At 37.9% G+C, this 17,337-nt stretch overlaps 1 protein-coding gene across 11 annotated transcripts in view; it reads right to left on the reverse strand.

The window, feature by feature from the left end:
* The window catches only part of LOC130919428 (discs large homolog 1-like protein), a 249,323-nt gene that overhangs the window by 103,997 nt on the left and 127,989 nt on the right, over positions 1 to 17,337 (reverse strand). For all 11 annotated transcript variants that reach the window (XM_057842131.1, XM_057842130.1, XM_057842133.1 and 8 more), the window contains 2 exons: positions 17,253 to 17,306; positions 14,194 to 14,244 (listed from right to left, as the gene is read on the reverse strand). In XM_057842131.1, coding sequence (XP_057698114.1) covers positions 14,194 to 14,244; positions 17,253 to 17,306 — 105 coding nt within the window. The remainder of the gene's footprint in view (positions 1 to 14,193; positions 14,245 to 17,252; positions 17,307 to 17,337) is intronic.

The raw sequence follows: 17,337 nt of genomic DNA on the forward strand, positions 1-17,337 counted from the left end.
AAAATTTTAATCGTTTGACAGCCCTACTTTTAACCAAGAATCGAGGCTGTTTTACATCCATATCTATGAAGAATTCAGGGATTTAAGCATTTATTTACAAGCATTTTCGCCCAAAAAGCTCTTTACGCCAGGCGGCTGCTAGCCTCTGTCACTAACAGAGTAGCATTTGACTTCGGCAATATACGTAAAATAAACACTAACTGCACGGTTTCTTTGCGTTTAACCAAGAATCGACACTGCCTTATGTCCATATCTATGAAGAATTCGGGGATTTAAGTATTTATTCACAAGAATTTTCGCCAGAAAAGCCCTGTTTATGCCAGGCAGCCGCTAGCCTCATTTGATAACAGAGTAGCATTGTACTTCGACAATATACGTGCATAAAATTAACACTAACTGCACGGTTTCTTTGCTTTTAACCAAGAATCGGGACTGTTTTACGTCCATATCTATGAAGGATTCGAGATTTAAGCATTTATTCACATGAATTTTCGCCAGAAAAGCCCTGTTTACGTCATGCGTCCGCTAGCCTCATTCGCTAACAGTATATAGCGTACAGTATAATGATTATAAATTCTATTCTATTCTATAATAAGTTGTGATTGTATATTGAATTTATTAATAACCTATTTACATATTATTTATAATTGATTCTGCATGTTTTCCTCAAGTTTGAAGTTTCTGATGTTAAATTGAGTCATTTATTAGCTGCTGAAAACTTGTAGTAAATTTAAAAAAAAATTAAGTTGCTATTTTGGTCAAAAACCTACAGTTGTGGTGAAAAGTTTACATACACTTGTGAAGAACATAATGTCATGGCTCTCTTGAGTTTCCAGTTATTTCTACAACTCTGATTTTTCTCTGATAGAGTGATTGGAACATATACTTCTTTGCCACAAAAAACATTCATGAAGTTTGGTTCTTTTATGACTTTATTATGGGTGAACAGAAAAAAGTGATCAAATCTGCTGGGTCAAAAATATACATACAGCAGCGCTAATATTTGGTAACATGTCCCTTGGCCATTTTCACTTCAATTAGGCGCTTTTGGTAGCCATCCACAAGCTTCTGGCAAGCTTCTGGTTGAATCTTTGACCACTCCTCTTGACAGAATTGGTGCAGTTCAGTTAAATTTGATGGCTTTCTGACATGGACTTGTTTCTTCAGCATTGTCCACAAGTTCTCAATGGGGTTTAAGTCAGGACTTTGGGAAGGCCATTCGAAAACCTTAATTCTAGCCTGATTTAGCCATTCCATTACACTTTTGATGTATGTTTGGGGTCAACACCCAACTGCGCCCAAGACCCAATCTTCGGGCTGATGCCGTTAGGTTATCTTGAGGAATTTGAAGGTAATCCTCCTTCTTCATTATCCCATTTACTCTCTGTAAAGCACCAGTTCCATTGGCAGCAAAACAGCCCTACAGCATAATACTACCACCACCGTGCTTGACGGTAGGCATGGTGTACTTGGGGTTAAAGGCCTCACCGTTTCTCTTCCAAACATATTGCTGGGCATTGTGGCCAAACAGCTCAATTTTCGTTTCTTCTGACCAAAGAACTTACCTTTCAGAAGGTCTTATCTTTGTCCATGTGATCAGCAGCAAACTTCAGTCGAGTCTTAAGGTGCCGCTTTTGGAGCAAGGGCTTCCTTCTTGCACGGCAGCCTCTCAGTCCATGGAGATGCAAAACACGCTTGACTGTGGACACTGACACCTGTGTTCCAGCAGCTTCTAATTCTTGCCAGATCTGCTTTTTGGTGATTCTCGGTTGAATCTTCACCCTCCTGACCAATTTTCTCTCAGCAGCGGGTGATAGCTTGCGTTTTCTTCCTGATCGTGGCTGTGACAAAACAGTGCCATGCACTTTATACTTACAAACAATTGTTTGCACTGTTGCTCTTGGGACCTGCAGCTGCTTTGAAATGGCTCCAAGTGACTTTCCTGACTTGTTCAAGTCAATGATTCACTTTTTCAGATCCAAGTATGTATATTTTTGACCCAGCAGATTTGATCACTTTTTCTGTTAACCCATAATAAATTCATAAAAGAACCAAACTTCATAAATGTTTTTTGTGACAAAGAAGTATCTGTTCCAATCACTCTATCGGAGAAAAATCAGACTTGTAGAAATAACTGGAAACTCAAGAGAGCCATGACATTATGTTCTTCACAAGTGTATGTAAACTTTTGACCACAACTGTATATGTTAAATATTGCTATTGAGCCTGAAAATATAGGTGATTACATATCTCTGCATTTGGCGATTTTTGTGCATCTAGTGTAAAATCTGAGACTTTTATAGCCATTTTAAGTTGTGTTATACTTCATAAAAATAATTAATCAGGATTTTATAAGGAAACGACTTAATTCTTTTATGCCGCTGTTCATGGAAACTCATATATGGCTAAGGTAGGTGCCTGTTTTGGTTTTAGGTCGGTAGCAGCTTTGGTTTTGAAAATATTTGAATTTGAAATTTTTGAAAATGGGCCCTCTACGAATCGGCCCTGTTTCCCGTGTCAAGTCAATAGGTTATAAGGTCTATGGAGAAACTAAAATAGAACCGATGTCTCTATCTACTGTCACGTCAGCCACGCGGTGCGTTCAGGTACAGCAAAAACATACGCCAGATTAGAACCAGATTCGTTACAATATTACATGAATCATTATTATTATTATTATAATATTATTCCGATTTTTTTGTTTTTTATAATTTTTTGTTTTGCTATAAGCAATTGCCATTTGTGCCAGCAGTATTTATTATGGATTTAGTGTAGGTTTTCGTGCTGTGGAACGAATTAATTGTATTATAATGTATTCTTATGGAAAAATCCTGCTCGACATACGACCATTTCGACTTACAAACAAGGTCCTGGAACAGATTAACTTCGTATGTAGAGGTACCACTGTATATTAAATGTATTTTGAGTTACAAGAAACAATTGCTACCGAATTAGTGGGGTAAAAAATATATTTGGTGTCGGGTAAAACAAAAAGTACAAAAAATGAATAAATAAATAAATAAATAAAAAACTATCTGATTAGGACTCAACAGATACTCGAAACATGATAGAATTGCATGAGGTGCAAAAAAAAAAAAAAAAAAAGATCGGGACATTCACAATTTCTAGTGCATGCTTCTACTCCTTGTCATTGGGTATGAATGTGCATAGTTTCTGTTCTGTGTTTGCATGTATAGCAATAGAGTCTTTAAAGCAGAGGCAGTCAAGCAGACAGATCCAGGTCACAGGAGAATAGAATAAGCGAGAGGAATGGAAAGAGAGCCTCAGGGAGAGACAAAGGCGAGTATAATTGAGAGAAAGGACACAAGGAACTGAGAAAGAAAGTAAAGAAGAGTGGACAAGGACTAGAAAGGTAAATAAAATACTTTAAAGGTTAGATGAAATGGTGAGAAGCGTAAAGAAGAAAATAAATGGGTGATGTTTCAATTTGGGTGTCGCAGTATAAGTCTCCTCGCGTACTTGTCTCACGAAGAGTTTTATGAGATGGAGAGACTTCTTTGAGACAGTAGTCTGCCACAAAGCCAACGTCATATTCAGTTTTGTGGAAGAAGAGGACACGGCCTCACTCGAAAGCTAAGAAATATATCTTATAAGTCACACCGGAGTATAAGTCGCATTTTTGGGGGAAATTTACTTCATAAAATCCAACACATAGAAGAGATACAGTGGGGGAAATAAGTATTTAGTTAACCACTAATTGTGCAAGTTCTCCCACTTTAAAATATTTGAGAGGCCTGTAATTGTCAACATGGTTAAACCTCAACCATGAGAGTCATAATGTGGAAAAAAAACAGAAAATCACATTGTATGACTTTCAAATAATGTATTTGCAAATCATGGTGGAAAATAAGTATTTGGTCAATACCAAAAGTTCATCTCAATACTTTGTTATGTACCCTTTGTTGGCAATAACGGAAGCCAAACGTTTTCTGTAACTCTTCACATGCTTTTCACAAACTGTTGCTGGTATTTTGGTCCATTACTCCATGCAGATCTCCTCTAGAGCAGTGATGTTTTGGGGCTGTCATTGGGCAACACGGACTTTCAACCATCTCCGCAGATGTTCTATGGGGTTGAGACCTGGAGACTGGCTAGGCCACTCCAGGACCTTGAAATGCTTCTTACGAAGCCACTCCTTTGTTGTTGGCTGTGTGTTTGGGATCATTGTCATGCTGAAAGACCCAGCCACGTCTCATCTTCAATGCCCTGATGCTGATGGAAGGAGATTTTCACTCAAAATCCCTCGATACATGGCCCCATTCATTCTTTCCTTTACACAGATCAGTCGTCCTGGTCCCTTTGCAGAAAAACAGCCCCAAAGCATGATGTTTCCACCCCCATGCTTCACAGTGGGTATGGTGCAATTCAGTATTATTTTTACTCCAAACAAGAGAACCTGTGTTTCTACCAAAAAGTTATATTTTGGTTTCATCTGACCATAACACATTATTCCTCTTCGGGATCATCCAAATGCTCTCTAGCGAACCGCAGACGGGCCTGGTAGTGTACTTTCTTCAGCAGGGGGAGAGGTCTGGCAGTGCAGGATTTGAGTCCTTAGCGGCGCATTGAGTCACTGATAGTAGCCTTTGTTACTGTGGTCCCAGCTCTCTGTAGGTCATTCAATAGGTCCCTCCGTGTGGTTCTGGGATTTTTGCTCCCCGTTCTTGTTATCATTTTGACGCCACGGGGTGAGAAGGGAGTGGCCTAGCCAGTCTCCAGGTCTCAACCCCATAGAACATCTGCGGAGGGAGTTGAAAGTCCGTCTTGCCCAACGACAGCCCCAAAACATCACTGCTCTAGAGGAGATCTGCATGGAGGAATGGGCCACAATACCAGCAACAGTGTGTGAAAAGCTTGTGAAGAGTTACAGAAAACGTTTGGCCTCCGTTATTGCCAACAAAGGGTACATAACAAAGTATTGAGATGAACTTTTGGTATTGACCAAATACTTATTTTCCACCATGATTTGCAAATAAATTCTTTAAAAATCAAACAATGTGATTTTCTGTTTTTTTTTCCACATTCTGTCTCTCATGGTCGAGGTTTACCCATGTTGACAATTACAGGCCTCTCTAATATTTTCAAGTGGGAGAACTTGCACAATTAGTGGTTGACTAAATACTTATTTGCCCCACTGTATGTCATCTTGAAAGGCAACTTAAAATACAAAATACAATAGAGAACAACATGCTGAATAAGTATACAGTATGATAATGGTACATGATGCATGAACAACGAAATGTGAACGTGGCCGGTATGTTAACGTAACATAGATATTAAAAGTTATTCAGATAACTATAGCATTACGAACATGCTAACAGGTTTACCAAACCATCAGTGTCCCTCCAAAACACTAAAATCACATGTAAAATGATATAATAATGTGTTAATAATTTCACACATAAGTCTCTCCAGAGTATAAGTCGCACCCCCAGCCAAACAATGAAAAAAAACTGCGACTTATAGTCCGAGAAGTACGGTATATAGAAAGATTCAAATGTGTTTGGCTGTTGTTTTATTCTGGTTTTACCCCATTATAAAATTTAATGTGGCGTTTCAGTAGTGCTTGGATCAAGTTCGGGCATTTTCATGGAAAATGCGTGTCTACTTATGGAAATTTCAGGTTACGAGACTACTTCCAGAACCACTTAATTTCGTAAGCAGAAGTACCACTTCATTTCATTACAGTTTAAGTACACTACAATTCATTTAGCATGTTTTAGGGCCTCGGCCCTTCCCAGAGGAAAAGAAAATCTGAAAAGAGATCTCCAAAATATCTCATTTATTTCTCCTAGACAACTGTGAGATCTGTGTGACGCCAAACTGAGACTAAGGTTTATTTCTCCTGTGTCTCAGTTTTTTCTCCGGAGCAATAAAATGCACTAAATCTCAATTTAGTGTCCTTTTAAGTTTCAGAAGAGATCTCAACGAGCTCTCATATAATTCTCAGAGTTTCTCAACTTTTGTGTCTATTTGTGATCTCAGGCAGAGAAATCAGAGAGATCTCTCGATGAACTCAGTCTACTCTTATCACAGCTTCCGTTCATGCATCACATACTGTACTCAGACAGAGCAAATGAAGAGCTCTCCACAAGCACTCGTTGAATTCTCAGGCAATGCAAATTTATTTGTATAGCATAATTCAACACAAAGCAATTCAAAGTGCTTTACATCACATGAATAACCACGATCAGAGATAAAATGATTTTAAAAAATTAAAAACATTAGTTCAAAAGAAAGTTATAACAAAGACAATGAAAAGTCAATGATAAGAAAAACTGTTGAATATTCTATTAGCAGCCTCTAAGAAATCTATTTCTAGGAAATGGCTTAAAAAAATCAACTGTTGAGGAATGGATAGATATTGTACATGAAATTTACATCATGGAGAAGCTGTCATTTTAACTTAAATTAGAGATTGATACATTTTATTTGATATGGTCCAAATGGACAAACGTGAAACCAATTAGAATGGATTTCAATTGATGCTCAACAGAGAAAGTACCTCCTTACTTTTTGGGGGGTAAGAAAACAATATCAGATGGGCTCCCAAATGTTTTAAGTTGCTGTATGTTGTTTATATATGTACTTATTTATTTATTTATTATTTATTTAATTTCTTTTTTGTTGTTGTTTCCCTTAAAAAAGTAATGTATCGAGAAATGGACTATTGTCATTCACTGTTGCAAGTACAATGTACAGTATATTATTGGTGAGAATCTAAATGAAATTAAAAAAGAAAAAAAAGAATTTAAACAGGCAATAAAATTATACTTAAAATGAATAAAAAGCAAATTGCTTGAAGGTTAAAATATATAGACCGTTATGGATATGCTGTGATAAACAAAAGCGTTTTTAGTCCTGATTTAAAAGGAGTTAACAGTTTGAGCACACTTCAGACCTTCAGGTAACTTGTTTCAGAGGTGAGGAGCATAATACTAAATGCTACTTCACCCTGCTTGGTTCTTGTTCTTGGAACATACAACAGATCGGTTCCAGATGACCTTAGGGGTCTCTATTCTTTTGGTCCAAGGCCATGAAAGTGTTTTATAGATGAGCAGTATCAATTTCTAGCCTATCTTTTGACTCAATTTCTAGCCTATCCTTTGACTCACTGGAAGCCAGTGTAATGATTTCCAAAACTGGTGTAATGTGGTCCAGTTTCCTTGTACTGTATTTGTAAGGACTCTGGCAGCAGCATTCTGTACTAGCTGCAGCGTCCTGACTGATTAAAAAAAAAAAAAAAATCAAGACCTGTAAATATACTGCTGCAATAGTCCAATCTTCTGAAAATGAACCGCACAATCAAACTTATCTGTATCCTCTATAGAGGAGCAATATTCATGCTGTACTGGTTTTAGAAATTGAGCTGCAGGGTCAATGAAGTTGGGGATGACGGGATAAAAAGGCATAGATAGTTCATAAATATGATTTTACATATAGAAGTGCACAAAATATGGTATGCAATTTATTCAGAATGAAAAGGGTTATAGTAATTGAATAATCATAAAGTATATTATATATGAAGAGATAGTTATTATATATAAAGAGAAATTGATTAACATATAGTTAGAAAAAAATGAATAATCATAATGAAAACGATCCCGGTGGTACATTTACAAACCGGTAGGTACAAAATGCACAAAGGAAAACTCTTACTGACGTGTAATAATGTTACCCTTCTAAAATTGTTATTATGATGGTATTATAAGGTCATTAAATTTCATAAAAACGAAATAATATGATATTGAATTAATGAAGATGTAAACATTTCAGTTAGCTTAAATTAAAATGAAAACAAGGCTTTAAAAACTCCAAGAACTGAAAATGTATTGTACATTAATAAAGCCAAATAAACTCAACTTATAAAGAATTTTTTTTAATTTTTTTATTCTTATTAGCCTAATGTAGTCATGCGTATATAAAGAACATTTTTGTAAATTCATTCTTACTTAAAATGCAGCTGAAACCACTCAGCGTTGACCGGTCTACACCGGCGCTGCAGCGCTGTTTTCTTCGTGCACTGTCAAACTGTATGTGGCGCGAAACACCGTGAACTTTCAACCCTGAAGATAATGCAGACCTAACGTCTACATTGGAAGAAAGCGCCATCAGTCACAAATGCTGCTTCGTCATTGGTTAACTCATAGGGGGGAGGCTGACCTAACGACGTCAAGTCGTACTTAACTTATGAAGTTGGTGTCAGGAGGAATGGAGGAAGAAACAGTTTCAGGACAAAAAAGAGGGTAAGTAACATCTTTGTCGAATGGAATTTGGGTATAATTTATATGGCTTGTGTTTATGCTAGTTCTGATAGTTTTTTTTTGGGGGGGGGGGGGGACTGGTCGGCAATAAGTGGCAAATAGTGAAGCTAGCTAGCTAGCTTGGGAGGCCATGAATTTACTGAAGTAAACATATTCATGTAAAAATATTAACTTTGGAATTATTTCTACAAAAAGTGGCCCTAGACAGTCTTGGAGTTACATAATTTGTGTACAATTGGAACATCTTCTCATTGCAGTGAGACTCATTTTCTCTAGCTTCATGCAACGAGTTTACATTGGGGTGACCAAAGGTGGGTGGAGTAGGCAAAAATGTCACTCATGTAAGAGTAGCATTACTTCAAAATGATATAACTTTTTATTTTATTTTTTTAACAATGGTATTTTTTTCCTGAGCGCTACATTATCTGTATGAACTGTTGTTTTAATGATACTGTAAAATAACCCATTGCATAACCACATTAAGCCAAAGGAAAAAAAAATTGAATTCCAATGAGAAAAAAATCTATAAATGAGGCATTATTCGTCCAAAGAGCATGAGTGCCCTCTGGTGGAGAAAATAGTTCCTAGTTTTAATAGTGAAGAGTTCCTTCATAATTACTCATTTGAAATTAAAAGGATAATATCTCCGGTTTTTCATGGTCAATTATCTGCTCAATGCCCCCCTCCCGCTCTCCCTCAATCCCTCGACCCCTGCGCTTGCTGGTTTGTTTTCTCTGAGCTCTATGTTTGACACACACGTTACAGTTGTGCCATGAAGCCAGACAGCTAGCGGAAGTACACCGATCGGCTGAATTGGACGGGAAAAGGATGACTTCTTTGGAAACAGCCAAGGGAGATTATTTTTGGCAAAATAAATGTTGCATGTTGAAAAACTGGGAAGCCTATCTGAATTTGTGTCTCTGGATATGGAGATTATTTTGTTGTATAACGGAATATTCTATCCATACAGAGAAGGCATACTTTAAAACTAGTTATAAGGCATCTTTGAGTATATTCTGCGTATCATTTAAGTACCCCGAGGCAGAGCAGCATGTCCTATTTTTTGGGAAATCAAAATATGGTCACCCTATTAACATTATAAACTTGAGACATAGGGAATTGAGAAGGTGCATCTTTTCATGATATATTAGCAATAAAAAGGTTTTTTTTTTTAGGAGCAGTGTACAGGAAAGAAGAGCCCAACAACTTGTCCAAGAAAAGTGCAATTCTTACAGAAATCTTAGCATCATGGATCATCATGGATTTTTACTTTAATGTCTCTTTGTTTTACGATGATTGGTATGGGGGATTTTAAATAATATTTTTCAGTCCTTCGGTGGTCTAATATGGTTAAATGAACACAATCTGTGTATCTAAAGATATTAAGAAGTTGCTGTACTAAATTATGCGATGTGATGACAGTGTAAAACCAAATAAGACATTGAACCACTTTTTGAAATTATTACAATGTATTATATTTCACAGATTGAATGGCCCAGCAGGAAATAAGAAAAAGAGATGCCCAAAAGAGTACGATACCCACCGAAGAAGAGGAGCTTTTATGACCCAGACCCTGACTCACCCAGAGATGACCAAGGTGGTAATTGAGTAATTATCTTACTACACGGCTTATCTAATTTTTAAAGTGATTGTTATTTTTAACTTGCATTGGACACTATAATAACCATTTTGTTTATTAGTGTCTGATCACTGGGATTATTATCAATATTGGCAGTTTAGGGCACAAATATTGATTTACAGGATTTTTTTTTAAAGAAATGTCTAGAAAAGGGAGTTTAACATCACTTGAAACTATATTTTGGTGACAGAATTTTGCAACTCCATTCGTACAATTATATCTACATTGGGGAGGTGGTGATTGATTGATTTAAAGATGTTCTTTTAAAATCAAAATTAACTCATTGAGGATAAGCGACTCAGAAAATGAAGAAAAAAAAAAAAATTCCATTATAGGCATCAATTTGCAAAAAGCTTTTTAATTGTTGCGACCTGCAGAAACTATTACTACTTGATTGCAATTTTAGACTTTATTCTTTAAAATGTTTTGACAATTTTCTGAACTGTTTTAGCTGCCCATTATTTGAAATGAGAAAAAGTAAAAAATACAATGAAATGCATTTGATATATATATTTGATTTGCAAATGAATTTTTTAACCGGCCTCGAAAAATTTTCCGTTCGCATGTGAACGCTGATTTTTCGCCCAAAAAAAAAAAAAAAAAAAAAAAAAAGTCATCATTGGGGCATCAAAAATTCTGGGATGATGAGTGGCATAAAAGTTGTATAAAGAATTTGGGGGGATTACGGTTCCTCGGAAATTTGCCAAAAACTTCCATTCATTTTTAATGGGATGCCACGTCCTAATTTCTAATTCACTTGTAATGTAATTTACATCGCATTGATGCCGTTGACGGCCATGTACAGTGCCTTGCAAAAGTATTCGGCCCCCTTGAATCTTACAACCTTTCGCCACATTTCAGGCTTCAAACATAAAGATATGAAATTTAATTTTTTTGTCAAGAATCAACAACAAGTGGGACACAATCGTGAAGTGGAACAACATTTATTGGATAATTTAAACCTTTTTAACAAATAAAAAACTGAAAAGTGGGGCGTGCAATATTATTCGGCCCCTTTACTTTCAGTGCAGCAAACTCACTCCAGAAGTTCAGTGAGGATCTCTGAATGATCCAATGTTGTCCTAAATGACCGATGATGATAAATAGAATCCACCTGTGTGTAATCAAGTCTCCGTATAAATGCACCTGCTCTGTGATAGTCTCAGGGTTCTGTTTAAAGTGCAGAGAGCATTATGAAAACCAAGGAACACACCAGGCAGGCCCGAGATACTGTTGTGGAGAGGTTTAAAGCCGGATTTGGATACAAAAAGATTTCCCAAGCTTTAAACATTTCAAGGAGCACTGTGCAAGCTATCATATTGAAATGGAAGGAGCATCAGACCACTGCAAATCTACCAAGACCCGGCCGTCCTTCCAAACTTTCTTCTCAAACAAGGAGAAAACTGATCAGAGATGCAGCCAAGAGGCCCATGATCACTCTGGATGAACTGCAGAGATCTACAGCTGAGGTGGGAGAGTCTGTCCATAGGACAACAATCAGTCATACACTGCACAAATCTGGCCTTTATGGAAGAGTGGCAAGAAGAAGCCATTTCTCAAAGATATTCATAAAAAGTCTCGTTTAAAGTTTGCCACAAGCCACACCAAACATGTGGAAGAAGGTGCTCTGGTCAGATGAAACCAAAATTGAACTTTTTGGCCACAATGCAAAACGATATGTTTGGCGTAAAAGCAACACAGCTCATCACCCTGAATACACCATCCCCACTGTCAAACATGGTGGTGGCAGCATCATGGTTTGGGCCTGCTTTTCTTCAGCAGGGACAGGGAAGATGGTTAAAATTGACGGGAAGATGGATGCAGCCAAATACAGGAACATTCTGGAAGAAAACCTGTTGGTATCTGCACAAGACCTGAGACTGGGGCGGAGATTTATCTTCCAACAGGACAATGATCCAAAACATAAAGCCAAATCTACAATGGAATGGTTCAAAAATAAACGTATCCAGGTGTTAGAATGGCCAAGTCAAAGTCCAGACCTGAATCCAATTGAGAATCTGTGGAAAGAGCTGAAGACTGCTGTTCACAAACACTCTCCATCCAACCTCACTGAGCTCGAGCTGTTTTGCAAGGAAGAATGGGCAAGAATGTCAGTCTCTCGATGTGCAAAACTGATAGAAACATACCCCAAGCGACTTGCAGCTGTAATTGGAGCAAAAGGTGGCGCTACAAAGTATTAACGCAAGGGGGCCGAATAACATTGCACGCCCCACTTTTCAGTTTTTTATTTGTTAAAAAAGTTTAAATTATCCAATAAATGTTGTTCCACTTCACGATTGTGTCCCACTTGTTGTTGATTCTTGACAAAAAATTAAAATTTTATATCTTTATGTTTGAAGCCTGAAATGTGGCGAAAGGTTGCAAGGTTCAAGGGGGCCGAATACTTTTGCAAGGCACTGTATGTCGAATCTATTGATTCCAATGTACCTGGATTCCACTGACGGCCATGGGCGTTCAAATTTCCCATTCATTTCCATTGTCATTCACATTGCATTGACACACAAGTACACAATTGCCGATGAGGGCTATGTACGTCCATGCCATTGACAGCCATGTATGTAGATTCTATTGACGTCAATGTACTTGGACTTCATTGACGCATATGTGAGTCGAAGCCATTGACGGTCATGGACGTCCAAATTTCCCATTCATTTCCAACCCCGAAATGTCCCCAAACCAATCTGGGCAGGGCTAAGATCTGTATCTCCACACAGCAAAGCCCCATAGTAATTTCTCCAGAAATTACAGTTTCTAGTTCAATTTGTAATTTGTGCTTTCTTTTATACAGGCATCTTACACCATGCGCTGCAGTACGCTGGATGATTGGACACCGATCGAAAAAAGCCTTGATCAACAAATGTCGCATGAGGGGTACAACGTAAATTCTAGATGTACTTAAAGACATTTGTTGCAGTGTTCAAAGCCCTAATACTGCTGGGCTTAGAGACTTAATTTTTGTTTGCTGTCTAAAAACTGTGTTGAACTTTGTTGTTAATATTATGGCTGTTGATGTTATTATAGCTATTTGAAATGTAAATTGTTTGCACTTTGTTTTTTGTTGGTGTTAATTAAAAAATGTTTGCCCGCCTGTCTGCCTTGCCTCCATTTGCCTGCGTTTGGGTCCGCACCACTTGCCCGCCCACATTCTTTGACAAAAATTCTCAGCAGTACTCAATTTTCAAGTACAATGACTGTTGAATTTCACTAAAGCCATTTGTTCTAGAATGATAAAGCCTGATGCCTTTGGGTGTATCTTTTGTATCCCTCTGTCCTGCAGTGACGAGAGAGTAGTGTCCACCATTGTTTCTTTGGTCCATCAAGATGTTATGAAGTGGATGATCTGTGTTTAGAATGGTGAATCCAGTCAGGGGGGAGGAGAGGGTCACATGATTTAAGTGTCTCGTGTGTGCGTGCGCCCAGATGGGCGCGCATGAGAGGGAGAGTGAGCGAGAGACTCGTATATTTCTCCATAGTCGCTCCAATAATGCTCATTTTCTTTTTCAAAGGAGAAAAAGGAGCCATTAAAAACACTGAATTGAGATTAGCAAGGTATCTCCCTTAAGTCTCAAGTATGATTCCCTCTAATTTATTGTCTCAACTATTTCTCCTAGTGAATTTTAGGAGAAACATTTTAGACAAAATAGAAACTGCAATGAGGCTAAGATGAGAATCTCAAGTTTATCTCCCGAGCTATAGAAGAGCAAGCTTTGAGCAATAAAATTTTCCTCTGGGTTACCTCCTGAGGCCTGACCCACCTTGGGCAGGTGCGCTTGTTTTTATCCAATTACAGTTTGGGACGTCTTTCGGGTGGAGCGGCCATAGGTGCGGGCAATGACAATCAGCCATCTTCAAAAGCCAGTGGACGCCGCCACCTCGTCGCCCGATCAACTTCTCTGATTCTATCGTCAGTTGCATCACCAATCCTTAGGTATTTCGATTGACTACCAGTTAACGACTATTTTTGCTCTCACCCCAGGACCTCTTATATGCAGGCCGATTCTATCTTCAGATTCTACGCCTGCCTCCGTCCGAGCCTCATTGCCGCCCCACACCAAACGATCCACACCCACCTCCTGCCTCGGCTCTCGCACTGGTCACATTTCCTCTTGTGCTCACCAATAAATTATTATTACGCATCACGACCTTGTCTGCTCTGGGACCCCCTCCTTCTCACGCACCCTAAGTAGTAACTATCATATTGTCGAAAGTATCGATACAAATGTTGGTGACATTGAGTTTATGGCTTACCCGCTCCAATGTGATTTCCTCATATTCATAGTCTGCTTCTGTTCCATTTACCTGTTTGAGACAGTACAAGGAGAAAAACAGAATAAAAATCTGTAAGAATCACACAAAAACACAATTTAAAAAATCATTATGTACAGTTATGTAAAAACAAGGCTTGGGACGATATGATGCCAGGTTTGAAACACTGTCGCCCAGTTATTAGCAGGCCATAAGGTTTGGGCTGTTATTGGAAAAATTCCTGTATTCCTAATAAACATACAGTACTCTTGTGATGTCCTTGAGCAAGGCACTACTAGACTACCAACGAGTGAACAAGATTTTTTATTTTCTTCTCCTGTTTCAAAATTTACCAGCCAGTTAATCTGACTCAAATCTGATGCATAATTCTATGTTCTTGCATGGAAGGAAATGTGAGCGCACACACTCATGTACATATTAACATAGTGGACGTACGGCATCCCAGCGGTCTGTGTAATCTCCTCGTCTGTAATCTGTGACTCTATATTGTGAGATTAGTCTAAACTAAATGTCCATCATTGCACATTATTCAATTAGCCCGCGTGTACTATGTCAAAATTGTCTATAATTAATACAAATTGAAACAAACTTGACGTAAAATCATAATTCTATATATTACTAATGTTAACTCAAATAGCGCATGCTTAGGGCCTATTTTTTCTTTTTATGTATGTACCACTTATTAAAGAAAAGGTGGGGTTAAAAAAAAACAAGTACAGTTTTAATTATATAGTGAAAACTTAATGAAAGGACTATATCTCTGCGGATTTCCAGGCAGTCAATCAGGGAGTCATTTCAAAGTAATTACATAATCACCTCAGCTAACAACAGACAGTGATTTGCGGTGGCATCTGGCTACTAGTAAAATGACTGGCTAACTGATTTAACCATGGTTTTCTGGAGTTTAAAAAAAATCTAGTGTATTATGTTGTACATATTATACATGTATATACATATATTGACATTAGAAGGTACAGTGGTATGAAAAAGTATCTGAACCTTTTAGAATTTCTCACATTTCTGCATAAAATCCCCATCAAATGTGATCTGATCTTTGTCAAAATCACAAAGATGAAAAACAGTGTCTGCTTCAACTAAAATCACCCAAACATTTATAGGTTTGGGATAGTATGCAAACAATGACAGAAAGGGGGAAAATAAGTGAGTGAACCATCACATTTAATATTTTGTAGCCACCCTTTGGCAGCAATGACTTCAACCAGACGCTTCCTGGAGCTACAGATCAGTCTGGTACATCGATCAGGCCAAATCTTGGACCATTCTTGTCTACAGAACTGCTGTAGTTCAGTCAGATTCCTGGGATGTCTGGCATGAATGTCTTTAGGTCATGCCACAGCATCTCAATGGGGTTCAAGTATGGACTTTGACTTGGCCACTCAGGAACGTGTATTTTGTTCTTCTGAAACCATTCTGAAGTTTATTTACTTCTGTGTTTTGGATCATTGTCTTGTTGCAGCAACCATCCTCTATTTAGCTTCAATTGTCTGACAGGCGACCTCGGGTTTTCCTATAAAACATCCTGATAAACTTCTGAATACATACTTCCATTAATTATTGCAAGCTGTTCAGGCCCCGAGGTAGCAAAACAGCCCCAAATCATGATGCTCCCTCCACCATGCTTCAAGGTGGGGATGAGGTGTTGATGTTGGTGAGCTGTTCCATTTTTTCATCACACAGGATGTTGTGTGTTACTCCCAAACAATTCAACTTTGGTTACATCAGTCGACAAAGTATTTTGCCAAAACTTCAGTGGAGTGTCTTCTGTGGAGTGTTTTTCCGAACATCAAATGAGCAACAGAATTTTTTTTTTTTTTTTTTTTTTTTTTTTTTAGACAGCAGTGGCTTTCTCTGTGGAGTCCTCCCATGAACATCATTCTTGGCCATAGTTTTACATATAGTTGATGTGTGCACAGAGATATTGGACTGTGCCAGTGATTTCTGTAAGTCTTCAGCAGACACGCTAGGGTTCTTTTTTACCTCTCTGAGTGTTCAGCACTGAACTCTTAGCATCATCTTTGGTGGACGGTCACTCCTTGGGAGAGAAGCAGCAGTGCCAAACTTTCTCCATTTGTAGACAACTTCTCTGACTGTCGATTGATGAATATACAGACATTTGGAGATGGTTTTGTATCCTTTCCCAGCTTAATACAAATCAACAATCCTTGATCGCAAGTCTTCAGACAGCTGTTTTGACCAAGCCATGATGCACATCAGACAATGCTTCTCATCAAGACAATTCTTACCAGGTATGTGTTTTATAGTGGGCAGGGCAGCTTTAAACCACTCATCAGTGATTGGGCACACACTTGACTTAAATTGTTTGGTAAAAATTGGTTTAAATTGCTCTTGAAGTCTCCTTAGGCAAAGGGTTCACTTATTTTTCTCCCTTCTGTCATTGTTTGCATACTGTCCTCATTACAATATGAAAACTTATAAATGTTCAGGTGGTTTTAGTTAAAGCACTGTTTTTTTCATCTGCGTGATTTGGCAAATATCAAATCGCATTTGATTGTGATTTTATGCAGAAATGTGAGAAATTCCAAAAGGTTCAGATACTTTTTCATACCATAGTATTTTAAAATAGGAGGCAATATATGCACAAAATAAAACGTTCTATGCATGAAATTATTATCAATGAATTGTTAAGAAAAACAAATGTAGGTATACATATGAACATGTACATGTAATAATTATGATGCATAACAATTGTCCATGTAATTTCTGTACCACTTAAACTATTCTGGGTTGTAGGTGCAGCCCATATCAGCTCATTTTAAATGAATCACCAATCAATCACATGATGGTGGTTGGTCAATATCGGGAAAGTGATGCTACATCAGCTACAGTATGAATCATTACAACGCCAATAACACAAATATTGTCTTCTCATCCAATAACAATTATCTTTTTCTTAAGGGAAAAATATGTGCAGCATTTTAGCTTTTTTTTCATTCAAAATATAATGGCTTCCATATCAATGTAACGGACTTTTAAGTCTGCATTACTGGCTTGATACTCACATATGGGGGGGTGTCGACACTGTCTGTGTTGACCACCAATGGAGGGGGGTTGGCCTGCAAAATAGAGAAAATATGATGTGGGATA

The sequence above is a fragment of the Corythoichthys intestinalis genome, chromosome 7, assembly GCF_030265065.1.
Source record: "Corythoichthys intestinalis isolate RoL2023-P3 chromosome 7, ASM3026506v1, whole genome shotgun sequence".
NCBI lineage: Eukaryota > Metazoa > Chordata > Actinopteri > Syngnathiformes > Syngnathidae > Corythoichthys > Corythoichthys intestinalis.